The following is a 16,088-nucleotide window of genomic DNA, read 5'->3' on the forward strand; positions in this document are numbered from 1 at the left end:
TGCTTTGATGCAACCACATTTTCTGGTTCATAGGATCTTCCGCAGCTGGAACAAGCGATTGCCTGTCCCGAGTCTGTCTCTCCTCACTGCTGACTCAGCCGCATTGCTGTCTGGCTCCCGTCTACACCCACAGAGCTCAGGTCTGACACACACCCAGAGCCTGGTGCCGGTGTGGATGGAGTGGGTCACTCCCAGGAGGTGCATTGTCCTCGCTTTCCTTGATCTCGCTTTACATCCGTGTTCCTGTGTGTGTCTCGTCCTGGACGTGCAGATCTTTGTTGGGATTGCACCCCTTTTGAGTTTCCGTCTTCCCTCCCCCAGGTTGAAGGCTTCCTCCTGCGGGGAAAGACTCCCCACGTGGCATGTTTTGATGGCTATGCCATGGACCCCGCACGGTCCCCATCCTCAGGGAACTGCCTCTCTAAAAGTGACCGTACCAAGTGCCCCAAGGTGCTGACCTCTGGGTTAGTAGACCACATCTTTGAAGGACACAAGTATCCACAGACACAAAGGCCACCCCTTATCTGTTGCCTTAGGTTGAATATGGTTTGTTCCCCTTAAAACCCATGTTGAAATTCGGTCCCCCTTATGAGATACTAAGAGGGGGGCAACGTGGGACCTTTAAGCTGCGTTTAGGGTTCTGCTCTCATGAGTGGACGAATCCTTCGTGTGCTGAATGGGTAAATGGGTTCTTTTTTTTTTATTTTTATGATGTTCTGACATTTTAATTTTTTTTACTGGGTCCATTTTACTACCAAAAAATATATATAAAACACCTTTAATATATCTTAGAAAAATTAGCAAAAAATTAATAAAGTTGAGCATGTTACATTGTACAATGTTTAGACACGAATGTTTGAAAATTAAATTTTGTTCCCTGTCCATACTGCAAATCACAAAACATGTTTTTAAAATTTTTTCATGTAAAATTCCTGGAAATGATCATGTCTCTACTTATTAAGGAAAAGGCCTGATTATGACAAGCATTCAAGCACTCCTGAAATTTTCTGTACAGTAATTACAAAAGGAAAACCATTTTAAGTATTAGGAGGAATTTGATTAATATAAAAATATCACCCCAAGTTGGACTGACGGAGTTCATTTCTGTGCTGCCTTTTCTATACATTGTTTAAAGGGGCTCCTGCCTTCTGGATATAGTGCCATGGAAGCTGGGATGTCAATCAGCAACACTGCAATAAATAGAAACCTTTCTGCACCAACACAGGAGTGACTGCTTAGTCAAGGCAAGGCCCACATTGTGACCAGAAAGCAGGCAGTCTTCAGGCTGATGGCCTAGGCCACAAAGTAAGGTCCATGGGAGGACACAGCTGGAGCAGCTAAGCCTCAAGTCATGTTTTCAGTTGCAGCTATGCAACAAGCCAGGTTTTAAGGAGGGACACTCTGTAAGGGTAGATGGTCTATCTCACCATTTCCCAAAAGCAGAAATTCATACATTGCACCCCGCCCTAGGCTTAGGTTACTGGACTGCAAGTCCACATGGTTTCTACCTCAGAAAGGTCATGTAGGTCATTGGCTTCTTTGTAAGGTATCTTTTCCTCATCCTTTATGAAGGACATTGAGGTCCCCTGGTGTGATAAATCAAACCACAAGAAAGGTTCCATTCCAGTTGGTCTCACATACCTGCCAGTTACTAAATAAAATAACAGTACTTATAAGTGGCTCAGCAGAAAACAACACCCAAAATAGCTATTAAATTTGGAAAGCACATGATACAAAGATATTTTAGATAAAAATCTAAATTTTTTAGAGACAACGATAAGATGATTAAATAGTTACTTTTTTTCTCAAACAGCCCTTAAGACAAATTTCTAAAGAGCATTTCATTGGCAAATATTTTCCAGTCATAAAAGATATATGGAATTATATTCCAGTTCCCTCTCATGTAAGTAAATATAGACACTGAAATTTCTAAGACCATCCACTCTAGATGTACACATCTTTTTGGAATTGCTTCCTCACCACTGTTATGCAAGCACTTAAAGAATGCCTGAGTTCTGTCCCATTTAATACTTGCTGGGACTTGAATTCTGCCTTTGTGTAACAACTGAATTACTCCCATGTTTGCTCTTTTTTTTTCTTCTTCTTCTTTTCCTTCTTTTTTCAGTACTGGGGACTAAAACCAGAGGCATTCTACCCCCAAGTTGCATTGTCAGTTCTTTTTATTTTTTTATTTTGAGACAGGCTAGCCTCAAACTGGTGATCCTCCTGCCTCAGCCTCCTGAGTTGCTGGGGCGCTAGGGTCACAGGTATACACCACCACACCCTGCTACCCCCATATTGCTTTTTCATTTTAAGCATCATGGCTGTCCATGGAGTTACTGATGCTTTTAGAGTATAACTAGTATTGGCTTGATTCCATAAATATGATTCTCAATCCAAAGACAAATTACACATGAGAAACTTCCTCAATTTTATTTTCAAATCAGATATATAGAAATCATGACCCCAATTTTCCTGCTTCACTTATTTTAACTAGATATTTCTTCCCTGTCACACACAGGAAGAGAAAAGGCAGAAAAGCTGCCCACCCAATGAGAGCTATGACTGGGCTACTATAATGACATGCTACATGACTTTTTTCCCCTTTATGACATTTTAAATCTAACTACACACATATGGGCAACTTTGCTTTATAAATCAACCAAATAATTTTTATTTTAAATTGGCTCCTTTCTACACTCAACATAATCCTCTTACCCCATGGTGTAACACGTGGTGTCCTAGTAACACATCATTTGTTAGAGAGAAGGGGAGAGAGAACACCCGAGATAGAATTAGGTTGAGAGTTTTTGAGCCAAGAGGATGTTTTTCTTTGAGGTGAGGGGAAGGCAATGGGAATGATACATGCCAAATGTATGATGCTTAGGGAAAGAACTCTCTCAGTAAGCTCAGAAACCTCAATTGCCAGATCCGTCCAGAAGGATGACCAGGAATGCCGGATGGCAGTGACTCCATGACCCCTTCATCAGAGCACCTGTGGTCAAAGGCCTGCCAGGTCGACGGGCATGGATGCCAAGAAGACAGGCCAATCTCATTAAAAAAAAAAAAACACTCAAAGGAAACATGCTGCCAAAAGAAACAGCTGGCACCCAGTCCAAAGAGGTTCTGACTACTGGGTGATACTGAGCACCCAGACCCCACTGCTCTCACCCTGCAGATGACAGAGCTGACCGTGCATCTGTGCTCTGCCTCACGCAGAAAAGAATCTGAGCCAAATGCACTTTTCAGAAGCTGAAGTTTTCAAAGAAAGTAAATAAAGAACTTAACATTGACTTTTTTGTCCTTTTCAGAGAAGCTCGTATTTGCAGGAAGGGCTCCTTAGCATACTGACCCCATTAGAGGCACCAAGAAAAGAGTTGGAAGCCGCAAAGCCAGTTTCTTTTGCCTTTAGCAGAAAGCTCTCCAGCCATACTCAGTATGTGCATAACTGAGGGACTTCTGCTGTGAGTAGTCACTCGGTAGTCTTTTTTTCTTTCCAGTTCTTCTCTCTCTCCTCCAGTTCTGCCTGGGTGAAAGCGGCAGGTCCCCAATTAGTGATCAGGTGAGGGTTCTTTGAACCTGGTTCTATCAATCGAATTAATCCTTCATGATGAGCCACTTTGTCCTTCCAGCTCTTGGTCTTATTAGTCGCCATCTCTAGCTTCTTTTTAACTCCCTCATACTGCTCCAGAGCCTGCTTCCGCTCAAGCTCAAGCTGTTCCAGCCGTGCCATGGCCTCCTGCAGGGCCTGCTCCTTCATGACACGCTGGTGCTCCAACTCCTGCTTCTCTGCCTCAGTTGTCTGAATGGCCTGCTGCTGGGCCAAGTGCCACTTTCCCAGCTCTGCCCTCTTAGAAGACTCTTCTTCCAACAACCTGGCCTGAAGTTTCCGCACTATCTCTTCATCTTGCCGGGCCTGCCTCTCATCCTCAAGAGCCTCCTGCAGCTTTAGGTACATGTCTTCCAGTTCCCGTACTCGCTGAAGATACTGTTCCAGTTCAGAGGACTTTTGGGCAACCTGTTCTTCCATCTGCTGTCTGATCAGCTTCTCACGCTCCAGCTCTGTGCTGAACCTGGTCTGTAGCTCCACTTGAGTTTGCAGGCGTTTCTTTTCCTCTTCTGCTGCACGAGATGCTGCTTCCCCCAGTTTCTTCCTCACAGTCTCCAGTTCCTGCTGCTTGCTTTCATTGGCGGCCTGGAGCTCCTTCATCTGCCGCTCCAGCTCCTCCTGCTCGGCCAGTAGCTTCTTTCAGAGTTCTTTTCGACGCTGGCGGGCTTCTTTATGTGGTGGAGGGCTGCCCAGCTTCAAGAGGTGGATAGTAGAATGAATGGCCTGAATCCACTCTTGTTTCTTTTTCTTATCTGAAGCACTGATTTCAAAGGTCTTATCAAAACATTTTATTAGAAAGAGGCATTTCTTTCCATCTTTGTCAGGCAGAGACTCTACACAGCAGTTTTCATCCAAGAGAATGTCTCCTTTTTTATCTTTCAGATCCTCACTCACATAATAAGAAATTATGTTGGGTTTTAGTACAAACCAACGTTCAGTCCAGTTTTTCCGTCTATGGCCTTTTTTCATCATGTAACCCTGTTTTAACACATCTAATATAAGCTCATTAAACACTTCATTAATTGCCATAGATACTGTCTGTTGATCCATGCCTTTACTAAACTGTCCATTTCCAATAAGCTCAATAAGTTCCCACGCAGAAAGGCCATCTTTATTATCATCAAAGTTGATTTTATAATGTTCAAATCGTTCTTGTTGCCAGCCTCCTCCCATAGCTTCTGTAAGTTTCTTAAGCAGGTATTCAATCTCCTCTGGAACAATAATTAATGGATACTTGTCTTCAGATAAAAAGTTGAAAATAACCCATACTTTAAATGCATCTTCTTCATTAATGAGCAAGGGACTCTTTGTGAGATTTTTTTTCACACGGAGGGTCCAACACATCCTATTGAATTCAATCTTGTCAAAGTTATCTTGGACCTTTTCTAAAATGAACTTGTTTAAATATGGCATGTAGCCTTGGTTGGAGACAGGTCCTTCATCATCATCCCTGAAGTGCTCCTCAAGGGCAGCAGGGTCCTGTGGAACCTTCAGAACTGTACATAGGTTATGGGAAAGGACTTTGAGTTGGGATTTGGAGACTTTGCCGCTGTGGTCCAGGTCCAGCGCGGTGAAGGCGTGCCAGATGGCCTTGAGCAGCTCGTCCTTCAAGCCCCCCATGGCCGCTGCCCCGCTGCCCCGCTGCCCCAACTGCCCCGGACTGCCCCGCCTGCGCAGCCAGCCCCTGGGTTCTGTCTTTATCATTATTATTTTACTTATTCTTTGCAGTTGTGTACAACACCAGGAAGCGCCCTGACACACTCACATAAGTGTGGGACATCGCCTGCTCTCCTTCAGTCTCCAGCACCCACCCCCACTTCCCATCCCTGCATCCCACACTTCCTCTTCAATCCACAAGTGGGCTATCTTGAGGGTGGTCTGCTGTACAGCCAGTTTGACTATGTGTCTGTCGTTACCTGCCTCTTGCCCTGTTGTGCTGCGGAGCCGACTGTCTCAGGACTCTTCAGGCTGAAGGCCTTTACCAGGTGTAGTTTGACCTTGGGCCAGAACCATGGGCCCAAATAAGCCTCCTTTCTTTACAACTTACAGAGTCGGTGGTATTATAGTCTTAGTAACAGAAAAGGGACTAAGGCATCGTCTTATCCACTGTCATAGCCTCAGAGTTCCCCGTGGGGCCTGCTGATGGTTGTAACGGGATGGATATGTGGTGTCCTCCAGCAGCTCCTGGGTGAGGCAGTGCGAGATCGCTCAGAGATGAAATGATTAGAATATGCAAGCTGAACCCTGTTGATGGACAGATCCACTTGAATGGGTTAACTGGTAGTAACTGGGCAGGGGCTGTGACTGGGGCCAGGTCACCGGGCTTGCCTTTGGGTTCATATTCTGTGAGTGGGTCTCTCTCTGCTGCCTGGCTGTCATGAACCGAGCAGCTGTCCTCTGCCACACCCTTCTACCATGATGTTCTGCCTCACTTGCCCCAGAGCTAGGGAATTGGCCAAGCGTGGACTGAACCACCTACACCATGAGCTCGAAGTAAACTTATCCTTCTCCAAGTTGTTTGGTCACAGGGACACAGGGCTGACTACAACCATAGTGGACACTCGATAGCTATTCATTGAATGAAAACAGACCGAAGTAAATTACCTGGAACTGAGGAGGCCATGGCCTTGACATTGTGGCGGAGAGGAATCCTTCACTGGGGAGAACAATGGAAACCTCCTGGAGGCTTTGTAAAACCAATTTGAAAAAATGTAACATTGTTTTGGATGATTTGATCACCTCTTTAAGAGCCAGCAAAGTCAAACTGCCTTAGGGTACAAAGAAAGCCTCAACCAAGACAGAGAGGGGTTCTGATTTATAAGAAAGGAGCTATATTTCACTGAATGGTCAGCTGGAGCAGGGCACGCAGCCTGGCTGACAGTCTTTGGAGACTCTAGGGAAAGCCAGATGAGATGGCAGTGATTTACTACAGTCCTTCCGGAACATCTTGCTTAGGAAAACCGCCAGGCCCTGCTGATGCCAGCTTTCCAGAATCCACTGGCCAGAGCAAACAGCCCTCCAGGGCCTCTGTAAGCACGGCTTCAGCTTCTGTGATGAGCTCCTTCGCACGTCAGCAAATCCCCCAAGTCTTCACAAATTCCCTACAAAGTCCTTTTCTGATTCTCTAGGCTGAACAGTCTCCTTCTTGGTACAAACCCAAGCTGCCTCCAGGCAGAGGCAGCCTCTTCCTCCTCTCCCTTTTAAATCCTCAGAGCACTTAACTTGTATTTCTCTTCTTGCCTGGAACACATTTTATCTCCTGTTATGGTTTGCTGGTTAGACTTTTTACAAGATCCTTTTAGAGGACTACAGGAATCACGAAAAGAATCATGAAAGAACCTCCAGCTTCCGAACCGTACACAGGTTCACAGGTACACAGACAGGTAGACGCACCTGGGGAGGCAGGTGATGATCGCTGCTCATTTGTTTCTTAGGTTCACTAAAGAATCTCCTTAATGGGCACAGGCTTGAGTTGGAAAGGAGAAGTGACTGCTACTATTCTATGGCACTATAGGATAAATATGGTCGATAACAGTACATTGAATATTTCAAAGCAGCTAATAGAGATGATTCTGAATGTTTCCAATGCAAAGAATTGAGAAATGTCTGAAGTGATAGATGTGGCCAAATATCTGGGTCTGATCATTACATATTGTATGCATGTATTGAAATGTCACACTGTAAGTACATACAATTGTTATGTGTCAATTAAAAATAAGAACATTTTTTTAAAGTTTTTTTTTTTTTTTAAAGAATCTCCTTCCCCTCCACTGACGAATAGAAAGCAGCACCAGGTTTTTCACAGACTGAGCGCTCCTGCTAAGCCAACTTCAGTTGTCAGTCACCTTCCCACATAGATAGGCTCCAAAGAATCCTTCTCATTTGGACAAAGAACAGGATTTGTTGATGAACCAGCTGTGAGGAGCTGGAAGCCAGAGGTGCTGCTTCAGGGTTTAGGGACATGCATGACCTTCAGGTCCCATTGTGATGGGCTGACAGATTTGGCTCCATGGAAATGTTATAGGCCAGGCTATCTGGGCAATGACTGAACAGACTCCATTCTGCTCTGAGACTCCATGTTATGTAGGAAATGAGCTTCTCCCATGGGAACACCCCACCTCTGTGCCCATCATCAGTTACTTAGTGTGACATGTTTAGCAATACAAAATGATAATTCTTTTTTTTAATGATTGTTTTATTTTTATTCTTTCCTTTTTTCCTTTTTTAAAATTTATTTTTATTGTTAACAAATGGGATACATGTTGTTTCTCTGTTTGTACATGGAGTAAATGCATACCATTTGTGTAATCATACATTTACATAGGGTAATGGTGTTTGATTCATTCTGTTGTTTTTCCCTTCCCCCCACCCCTCTCACCCCTCTTTTCTAATATTACTCAGCCATAAAGAATAATAAAATCATGGCATTTGCAGGCAAATGGATGAAATTGGAGAATATCATGCTAAGTGAGATAAGCCAATCTCAAACAACCAAAGGATGAATGAGATCGCTGATAAGCAGATGATGACACATAATGGGGGTGGGAGGGGGCAAGAATGGACAAAATGACAATTCTTATGTGATGAAAAATTGTTCTCTTTTGATTCCTATTTTTCCTAAACAATGCACCATGTGAACGGTGATGTCAACGATGATTGTGTGCATGTTAGTGACCATTCTTTAGTTTGTACCCAGGTAAGGGTAAGAGTGTATAAAAAACCAAACATCTGAAACATCTCACCAAAACGCCTTCACAATGAATAGGAAAAATACAGTTTTTAACCAATGTCGAATTGGTGAATCTGGTGAAGACATTCACTTGACTTGCTTTCTTAGGTTATGTTGTGATTTTGTTTTTGTTCCAAGGTTGGTGAAGCACTAACAAGGACAGAAATTGCATGCAAAATAAAGATAACAATTGTTACGTATTGCCATACATTTTACAAATATATAACGCAATGGTATACTACATGTAATTGTTAAAATTATTAGTTTATTCAATTGTGCGATATCTTCCAAGCAAGGTATTTGGCTCTTCTCGCATATTATTTCCATACCTCATAAGAGTTCTGGATTAAATTTGATGAGTTTGAGTGACTTGATTATAGTCGCACTCTAAGAAAAAACTGTCAAGTTCAAATCCAGGCCCATCGGATTCCAAGTATCAAGAACCAGTGAGCAGCATAGCCTCTCCTAAGCCATGCAAAGCCATGGAGTAAGCAAACATGTCCTTGCGTTAGTTTAGTTCTTGAAGTGACACTGTGAAAGGCTAATTCACAAATAAAAAGTAAAACACGTAAATAGAAATAAGAACTACAAACAAAATTAAGTCCAAATTACTTTCTGTAGTAAGGTGTACTAAGGAGATAACTTAGGTAAAGTTGTTTAGAACAGTGCCAGAGCCTAATAAGCTTTGAGTAAGAACTAACTACTGTTAAGGTGATGTTTCTGTACCTCGAGGACCGGAAGCAGTTCTTGGAGAGGGGTAGAAGTCCATAGCTCGGACACCAGCCTGCTCCGGGAAGGTGAGGGGCACATCCAATTAGACCCGCCTAGTGAGATATAGAAGTCACATGGCTCATTTTGCACAATAAAATTGAGAATAACAATAATGCCAGCCCATGTGTATGTTTTGCTTTGTACCTTACTATGAATTTTCATAGTCATTTGATCTAAAACCACATATTGAATGTGGCCCCCAATCAACCTAGGTCCCAAGTCTCCTCTCCTGGGTTTCCACACAGATCACAGACTGGCTATGTTCCGGTTGGTCCTGGTTGACATTTCCTGGCCTAATGCCAGAACGACATCGTGTCTCAGTCCCTCATCCGTGGGAGGGATTGCTACCTGGAGAATAAATTAGGGGGGCTCTGAGAGTCACCTCCCAAGCGAACTCCTGGTTCCTGCCAACACCGTGGGCCCGGCATGAAGCGGCATGAAGCTGGAGATGGTCTCCGGCGGCCGCCCTCCCCCTTCACTGCCAGGCAGGTGAGCTTGGGTGGGGTGTGGGGTGTCAGGCATTGGCTAAGGGTCAGCATGCAGGACCCCGGGGAGAACCTCCCAGCTGCCACGCCCGCAGCTCGGCCCTGCTCAAGTCGGGCCTGACTGCTTGACCACAACTCCCACCAGAGTCCTGACTGTGGCTGGTCTACTTTGGAGAAGGATCCGTGGCACCGGGTATCCGTGCCCCCTCTCCCACCCTGTGGACTGGGTGGAGTGTAAGAGGACCTGCACGTTGTGACCCTGGGCTACCCTCAGCCCCAGCCTTCGCCGCCACAGTAGAGACGAGCTTTCCCACCACGACGGTTGCAGGGCTTTTACGGAAAGGAGCCGAGCGAAGGCTGGGGTTTGGCTCCAGGTGAGGGTGGGGCTCCTGGGCACAGGGGCGGGGGAGCACGCTTTGCATGCAGGTCAAGGGTTGTGGGTGGGCAGGGAGTTGAAGAAGGAGGGGCTTGCTCTGGGGTCAAAGGTCAGACTCCACCTCCCGACTCTTTAACTGTCTCCTGGTCTTTTGATGGAACAGACACAGAGGGAAAAATGATCCAGGCAAAGATAACGCAGCAGGGCCGTCGCTCCTACTACGTTAGGAACAAGCGCACAGAAGTGCTTCTGGGGTTCATCCGACGTCTTCGGGGACAGCCCTGCGTGCAGAGCTCTCCCTGGGGGAGGATGGTGCTTCTCAAGTGTCACGTCCCTGCTGTGAGAGGGACGCTGATTCTCCCCCCAACTTTACTTGCACTGGGGAGCGATGCCCGCGATCACAGGAATATACTCGAGGTCGAAGGAAGGCAGAGGTGGGATCTTAAAAGATGCTTATTTTATTTTTTCATTTGTTCTTTTAAGTCATACAGGAGAGTGGAGTGTATTTTGACATCTTATACGTACATGGGGTATAACTTCCCATTCTTGTGGTCCTATATGATGTGGAGTCACATTGGTCATTATTCACGTAGGAACATAGGAGAGTAATGTCGGATTCATTCCACCATCTTTTCCATTCCCATCCCCCCACCCTTCCCTTAATTCCCTTTGTCTAATCCAGTGAACTTCTGTTCTTCCCTCCTCATTATTGTGAGTCAGCATCCACATATCAGAGAGAACATTCAGCCTTTGGTTTCTTGGGACTGGCTTAGCATGATAGTCTCCAGTTCCATCCATTTACGGGCAAACGCCATAATTTCATTCTTCTTTATGGTTGAGTAATATTCCATTGTGCATATGTACCACGTTTTCTTTATCCATTCACCCACTGAAGGACACCTAGGTTGGTTCCACAGTGTGGCTATTGTGATTGAGCTGCTGTAAATATTGACATGGCTGCATCATTATAGTATGCTGATTTTAAGTCCCTTGGGTATATGCCAGGAAGTGGGATAACTGGGTCAATTGGTGGTTCCATTCCAAGTTTTCTGAGGAATCTCCATACTGCTTTCCAGAATGGTTGTACCAATTTGCAGTTCCACCAGCAACACGAGTGTACCCTTTTCCCTACATCTGCACAGAGGTGGGATTTGAGTCTGTGTCTTTCTCACTTCAGGCATTGCTTTGAATCAAGCCCTGCTCAGATCCTTCCAGAAAACAGATGTCTGTTATGATGTGAGAAGCCCAAATGTGCAATGGAAATGCGTTGCAGTAGAAGCCAGAGAGCCCCTGCTTTCCTCAGTCGTGAAGAGTGCTGGTGTAGAAGGGACCAGACACCAGACTTCTGGGGCTGAAGTCATGGGCTTGACAGGAGGATGAAAGAATGTGGTAGGGAAAGACTGAGGAAGGAAAAGGAACCGAGAAAACGTTTGTCTCTCTTTGCTAAGTGATTCCATGCATGTCGGGGGCTTTTGAGCTCCAGTGAACTTGTGGTTGGGATCTGTATCACCTGGAGTCCATTCAGTGCTTGGAGTGCTTTCTGTGTACTTTGCACGTGTAGGAAAGCCATAGTCCCCACATCCCTGTGCTGCTCAGGACTCAGTCAGTTGGAGATACCTCCATGAGAGAGGGACAGAGGGACTCACCATCAGGGGGACTAGTGTATTTCTCTGCTTAGGTGGCCCAGCATTTAGCTCTGCTTTGAGCTTCTCCAGGATCCTCTTGAGCAGCGGAGATCATTCAAAATGAGTGGAGAGCTTCAGAAAGTTAGTAACACAGTTATAAACTCTGAGCTTTGAAAGACTCATTCCTCTCTTTGCAAGCAAGTGCTGCAGGAAAAAAATGAGGCCCTTCAGCAGGTTTCTGTGGTTAAAAGACACTGTGGAACAGAGAGATATTTTCATGATTCACTGCCCAATGTACCAAATTTGGTAATGAGCCTGCACCTGGTATGGTCCCACTCTGGTGCCAAGAAATTCATATTTATGAGCGACCAGATATCAGGACACATGTGTGGATGACACAAAACAAAACAAAACAAAAAGCCAAGAATTTTTTTAAAAAAGAAATTTTTGTTGTAGACGACACCATACCTTTATTTTTATTTTTATTTTTTTAAATTTATTTTTATTGTAAACAAATGGGATACATGTTGTTTCTGTTTGTACATGGAGTAACAGCATACCCACCGCTCCCACCCCTCTTTTCCCTCTACACAATCCCGATACCTTTATTTATTTTCATGTGAGGCTGAAGATGGAACTGTGCCTCACACCTGCTAGGCAAGGGCTCTGCCACTGAGCTACAGCCCTGGCCCCAAAGCCAAGAATTGTATACCCCCAATTTTGCTAGTTTTATTTTCGAGGCATGTCTTCTTCTCTGTGTTCTTTCCTTTCCTCAAATTTTATTTATGTATCATTATTTTGGTGTATGGTGCTGGGAATTGAACCCAGGGCCTCATTTGTACAAGGCAAACACTCTACTACTGAGTCACACCCCCAGCCCTGCTTTCCCCCAAAATTAACAGAAATCTAGAGTCACACAGCACCTGAGCCTTCTGAGAATGTGTGTAGTGTCACTAAGCCCTCTGGAGAGCAGTCACGGACTCCTCCCCATGCCACTGCCAGTTGGGCCTGTGATATCAGTGGGCAGATGGTCACTCTTCCTTCCTTCATAGGGGTCTCTCTGGAAGGAAGCAGCACAATTCTGGGGGACGGTGGTCAAGGTTCTGATGCCTGATGTAGACCTGGGGTCATTGCAGATGCGGCTTGTGCCAGACCTGGGACTTTAAAGGCAAAAGTCCCACCAACAGGACCGCGTTCACGATGGGGCAGAGGCATCCCTGTCCAGGCACCAGACACCTGGGTCGCGACCCTGACCTCTCCATAAACCTGCTATGTGACCTTTATCTTCACTTCTTTTTCACCCCAAAGCCTCACGTTCCACAGGTGTGACCCTAGCCTCTGTATGGTGCGTTGTTAGTCAATGTGGAAAGGCATCATATATTTATAAACCCTTATAAAACAGTAACTTCGTGATACTTATTATGGGAGGTAGAACAAATGAGTCCCCTAAAAATATCCATGTCCTCGTTCCCAGAACCTGTGAACACGTTAGGTACAAATGGCAGCTACAATCAGCCGGATGATTAGGGGACCTTAAAATAGGGAGATTATTGTGGATTATCATGGCGGGCCTCTCTGTAATCACAGCTTTAAAGGTGAAGAAGGAATTGAGAAAGAAGCAGCTAGAGGGCAGCATAAAAATGATGCATCTTGCTTTGAGCCAAGGAAGGGATGTGGGGCTTTAGAAACAGAAAAAGGCAAGGAGACGGATTCCAGAACAGATCCTGCTGTTGTTATGGGGCACGACTTAAAAACAGACCAATCACCACTGAGAAGTCCAAATTTGAGAGTCTTTATTAAGTCGGCCGGCTGACTGTCTCACACAATGCCCCCCAAAAATGGCTACTGGGAGAACAGCCCCAACCACAGGGTTATAAGGGTTCTTATACCAAAAATCACATTAATCATAAGTGACTGTTGCTATGATTTGAAATTACACATTAACATCATGAGATCATCAACAGAGGGGGAAGTGGGTCAAAATGACCCTTACCTAGGTGCAAACTAAAGAATGGTTACTAACATCCACACAATCGCTGCTCACATGGTACATTGTTTGGGAGCAATAGAAATGAAAAGAGAGCAATGTTTCTTTGCATAGGAATTATCATTCTGTATTGTTAAACATGTCACACTAAGTAACTGATGATGGGCACAGAGGTGGGGTGTTCCCATGGGAGAAGCTTATTTCTTATATAACATGCAGTCTCAGAGCAAAATGGTCTGTTTAGCCATTCCTTTTAGAGTCTGGCCTATAACATTCTCATGGAGCCAGATCTGTCAGCCCATCACACTGTCACATGGATTTTAACCCAGGGAATACATTCCAAACTTCTGATCTGCAGAATTGTAAGGCAATAAATTTGTGTTGTGTTGAGTCACTAAGTTTGGAGTAACTTTTCACAGTAGCAATAGAAAATGAATATATTTATTAGGATTATTAAGACTAACCACTGATGTTTAAATAGTCCAGGCATTGCGCTACATTTCATCTAACTTACCTGAATAGTTCTCTCAAAACTCAGTGAAGTAGGTTTTGTTTTCTTTTGACAGAAGGAAAGCAAATGGATCCTATTAACTTGGCCACATTTACAACAGATTTGAGGCAGAATACCATACTTGTAACTACAACAACTTACTAGATTTCTGTTTTCTTAAATGAATATTAGATATTTTTCTTGTTATAGGTATTAAGGCAATCTAGTCATGGTATCTCAAAAATTTGGTTGCTGTATGATTGGATATGAGAAACTGTGTCAAAAACTGATCGAATGAACAGGGAAAAGCTTAGTTCATTTTCTCCAAGTAAAAAATTGCCTTAATATGATTTCCCTAGAGGCAGAAAAGTGACATTCTACCCTGAAAGTGGCTTATCCTAGCTTCAGGGAATCTCTGACCCTGGAAGACACCAGAGGCAGATTCCCAGTGAGAGCAGTAGGAAAGCCAAGACCAGCTTCATGCCTAGCAAGGTGGCTAGGAGAGTGTTTCAGGGCCACATCGGGGATTCTGCCTGCCTGGGCCTGCTATTTGTATTTTTGGCAGCCTGGCCTGCAAAAATCTCACCTGACAGAACACTTCCTTGAACTCGCAGCAAGTAACTCACAGCATGCTCTGGGGACAGGCAGAGTAGAACAGGAAGGTCCCGGGACTGAGTTCTTCCTTTCACTCTGGCTGCTCTGAAGCAAGAGATAGGGAATTTTCGTCGTTACACTCATCTGATCCTGGTCCAGCCCCAAGATCACTGGAAATTCAATGATTTCTGCCTCCCTGGAGTTTTCAGGTGCCCGGATTCAGTTTCTTCCAATCAATGCTAGTTTCCTTGAATGAGCTTGAATCCAGATTACCTTTGGGATTTCTCATCCATTGTACTTTTGTCTCCCTTCCCTGGAATGGGATAGCAGCCATCAGAAACCCAGTCTTAAAATGAACCTCTGGAAACAATGAGAAGATGAATGAAACCATTTCAATTTAGAGGATGCAACTCCACTCCCTCTTATGCAGAGTTACAAAGCTACATCCAACAGAATCAATGAATCTTTGAATGATTTTTTTCTTCTATTTGATTCATTATTCCTTGAGCATATGAACTATGCTTATGAAGGTCACCAAGGAAAGAGATAAAAAGCTAAGGTTCCTGATTCCAAAATGTAAACACAAAGTGATATTAAAAAAAGATAAAACATATGAAAAAATGTTCACCATCTTTAGTAATAAGAGAAATGCAAATCAAAACTACACTAAGATTCCATCTCACCCCAATTAGAATGATGATTATCAAGAATACAAGCAACAGGGCTGGGGAGATAGCTCAGTTGGTAGAGTGCTTGCCTTGCAAGCATAAGGCCCTGGGTTCGATCCCCAGCACCGCAAAAAAAAAAAAAAAAAAAAAAAAAAAGAATACAAGCAACAATAGGTGTTGGAGAGGATGTGGGGAAAAAGGTACACTCACACATTGCTGGTGGGTTTGCAAATTAGTGCAGCCACTCTGGAAAGCAGTGTGGAGATTCCTCAGAAAACTTGGAATGGATCCATCATTTGACCCAGCTATCCCACTCCTTGGCCTCTACCCAAAAGACTTAAAATCAGCATACTACAGAGATACAGCCACATCAATGTTCATAGCTGCTCAATTCACAATAGCCAGATTGTGGAACCAACCTACATGTCCTTCAATTGATGAATGGTTAAAGAAACTGTGGTATATAAATAAATGGAATATTATTCAGCTATAAAGAATAATAAAATTATGGCATTTGCAGGCAGATTGATGAAACTGGAGAATATTATGCTAAGTAAGATAAGCCAATCTCAAAAAAACCAAAGGACGAATGATCTCACTGATAAGCAGATGATGACACATAATGGGGGGTGGAGGGGCAAGAAAGGAGGAAGGAGGGACTGTATAGAGGGAAAAGAGGGGTGGGAGGGATGGGGGGCAGGAAAAAATAACAAAATGAATCTAACCTCATTACCCTATGTGAATGTATGATTA

The 16,088-nt window shown here is 44.2% G+C and overlaps 1 protein-coding gene across 1 annotated transcript; it reads right to left on the reverse strand.

The window, feature by feature from the left end:
• Nucleotides 1-746: 746 nt before the first annotated feature.
• On the reverse strand, nt 747-5,288 carry LOC306639429 (switch-associated protein 70-like). The gene is given in 2 exon segments (XM_079102951.1): nt 747-4,249; nt 4,253-5,288. Coding segments are annotated over 2 exon segments (1,755 nt in total). The 5' UTR covers nt 5,231-5,288; the 3' UTR covers nt 747-3,472.
• Nucleotides 5,289-16,088: the final 10,800 nt, after the last annotated feature.

The sequence above is a fragment of the Sciurus vulgaris genome (assembly GCF_902686455.1).
Source record: "Sciurus vulgaris genome assembly, chromosome: 11".
NCBI classification, from domain to species: domain Eukaryota; kingdom Metazoa; phylum Chordata; class Mammalia; order Rodentia; family Sciuridae; genus Sciurus; species Sciurus vulgaris.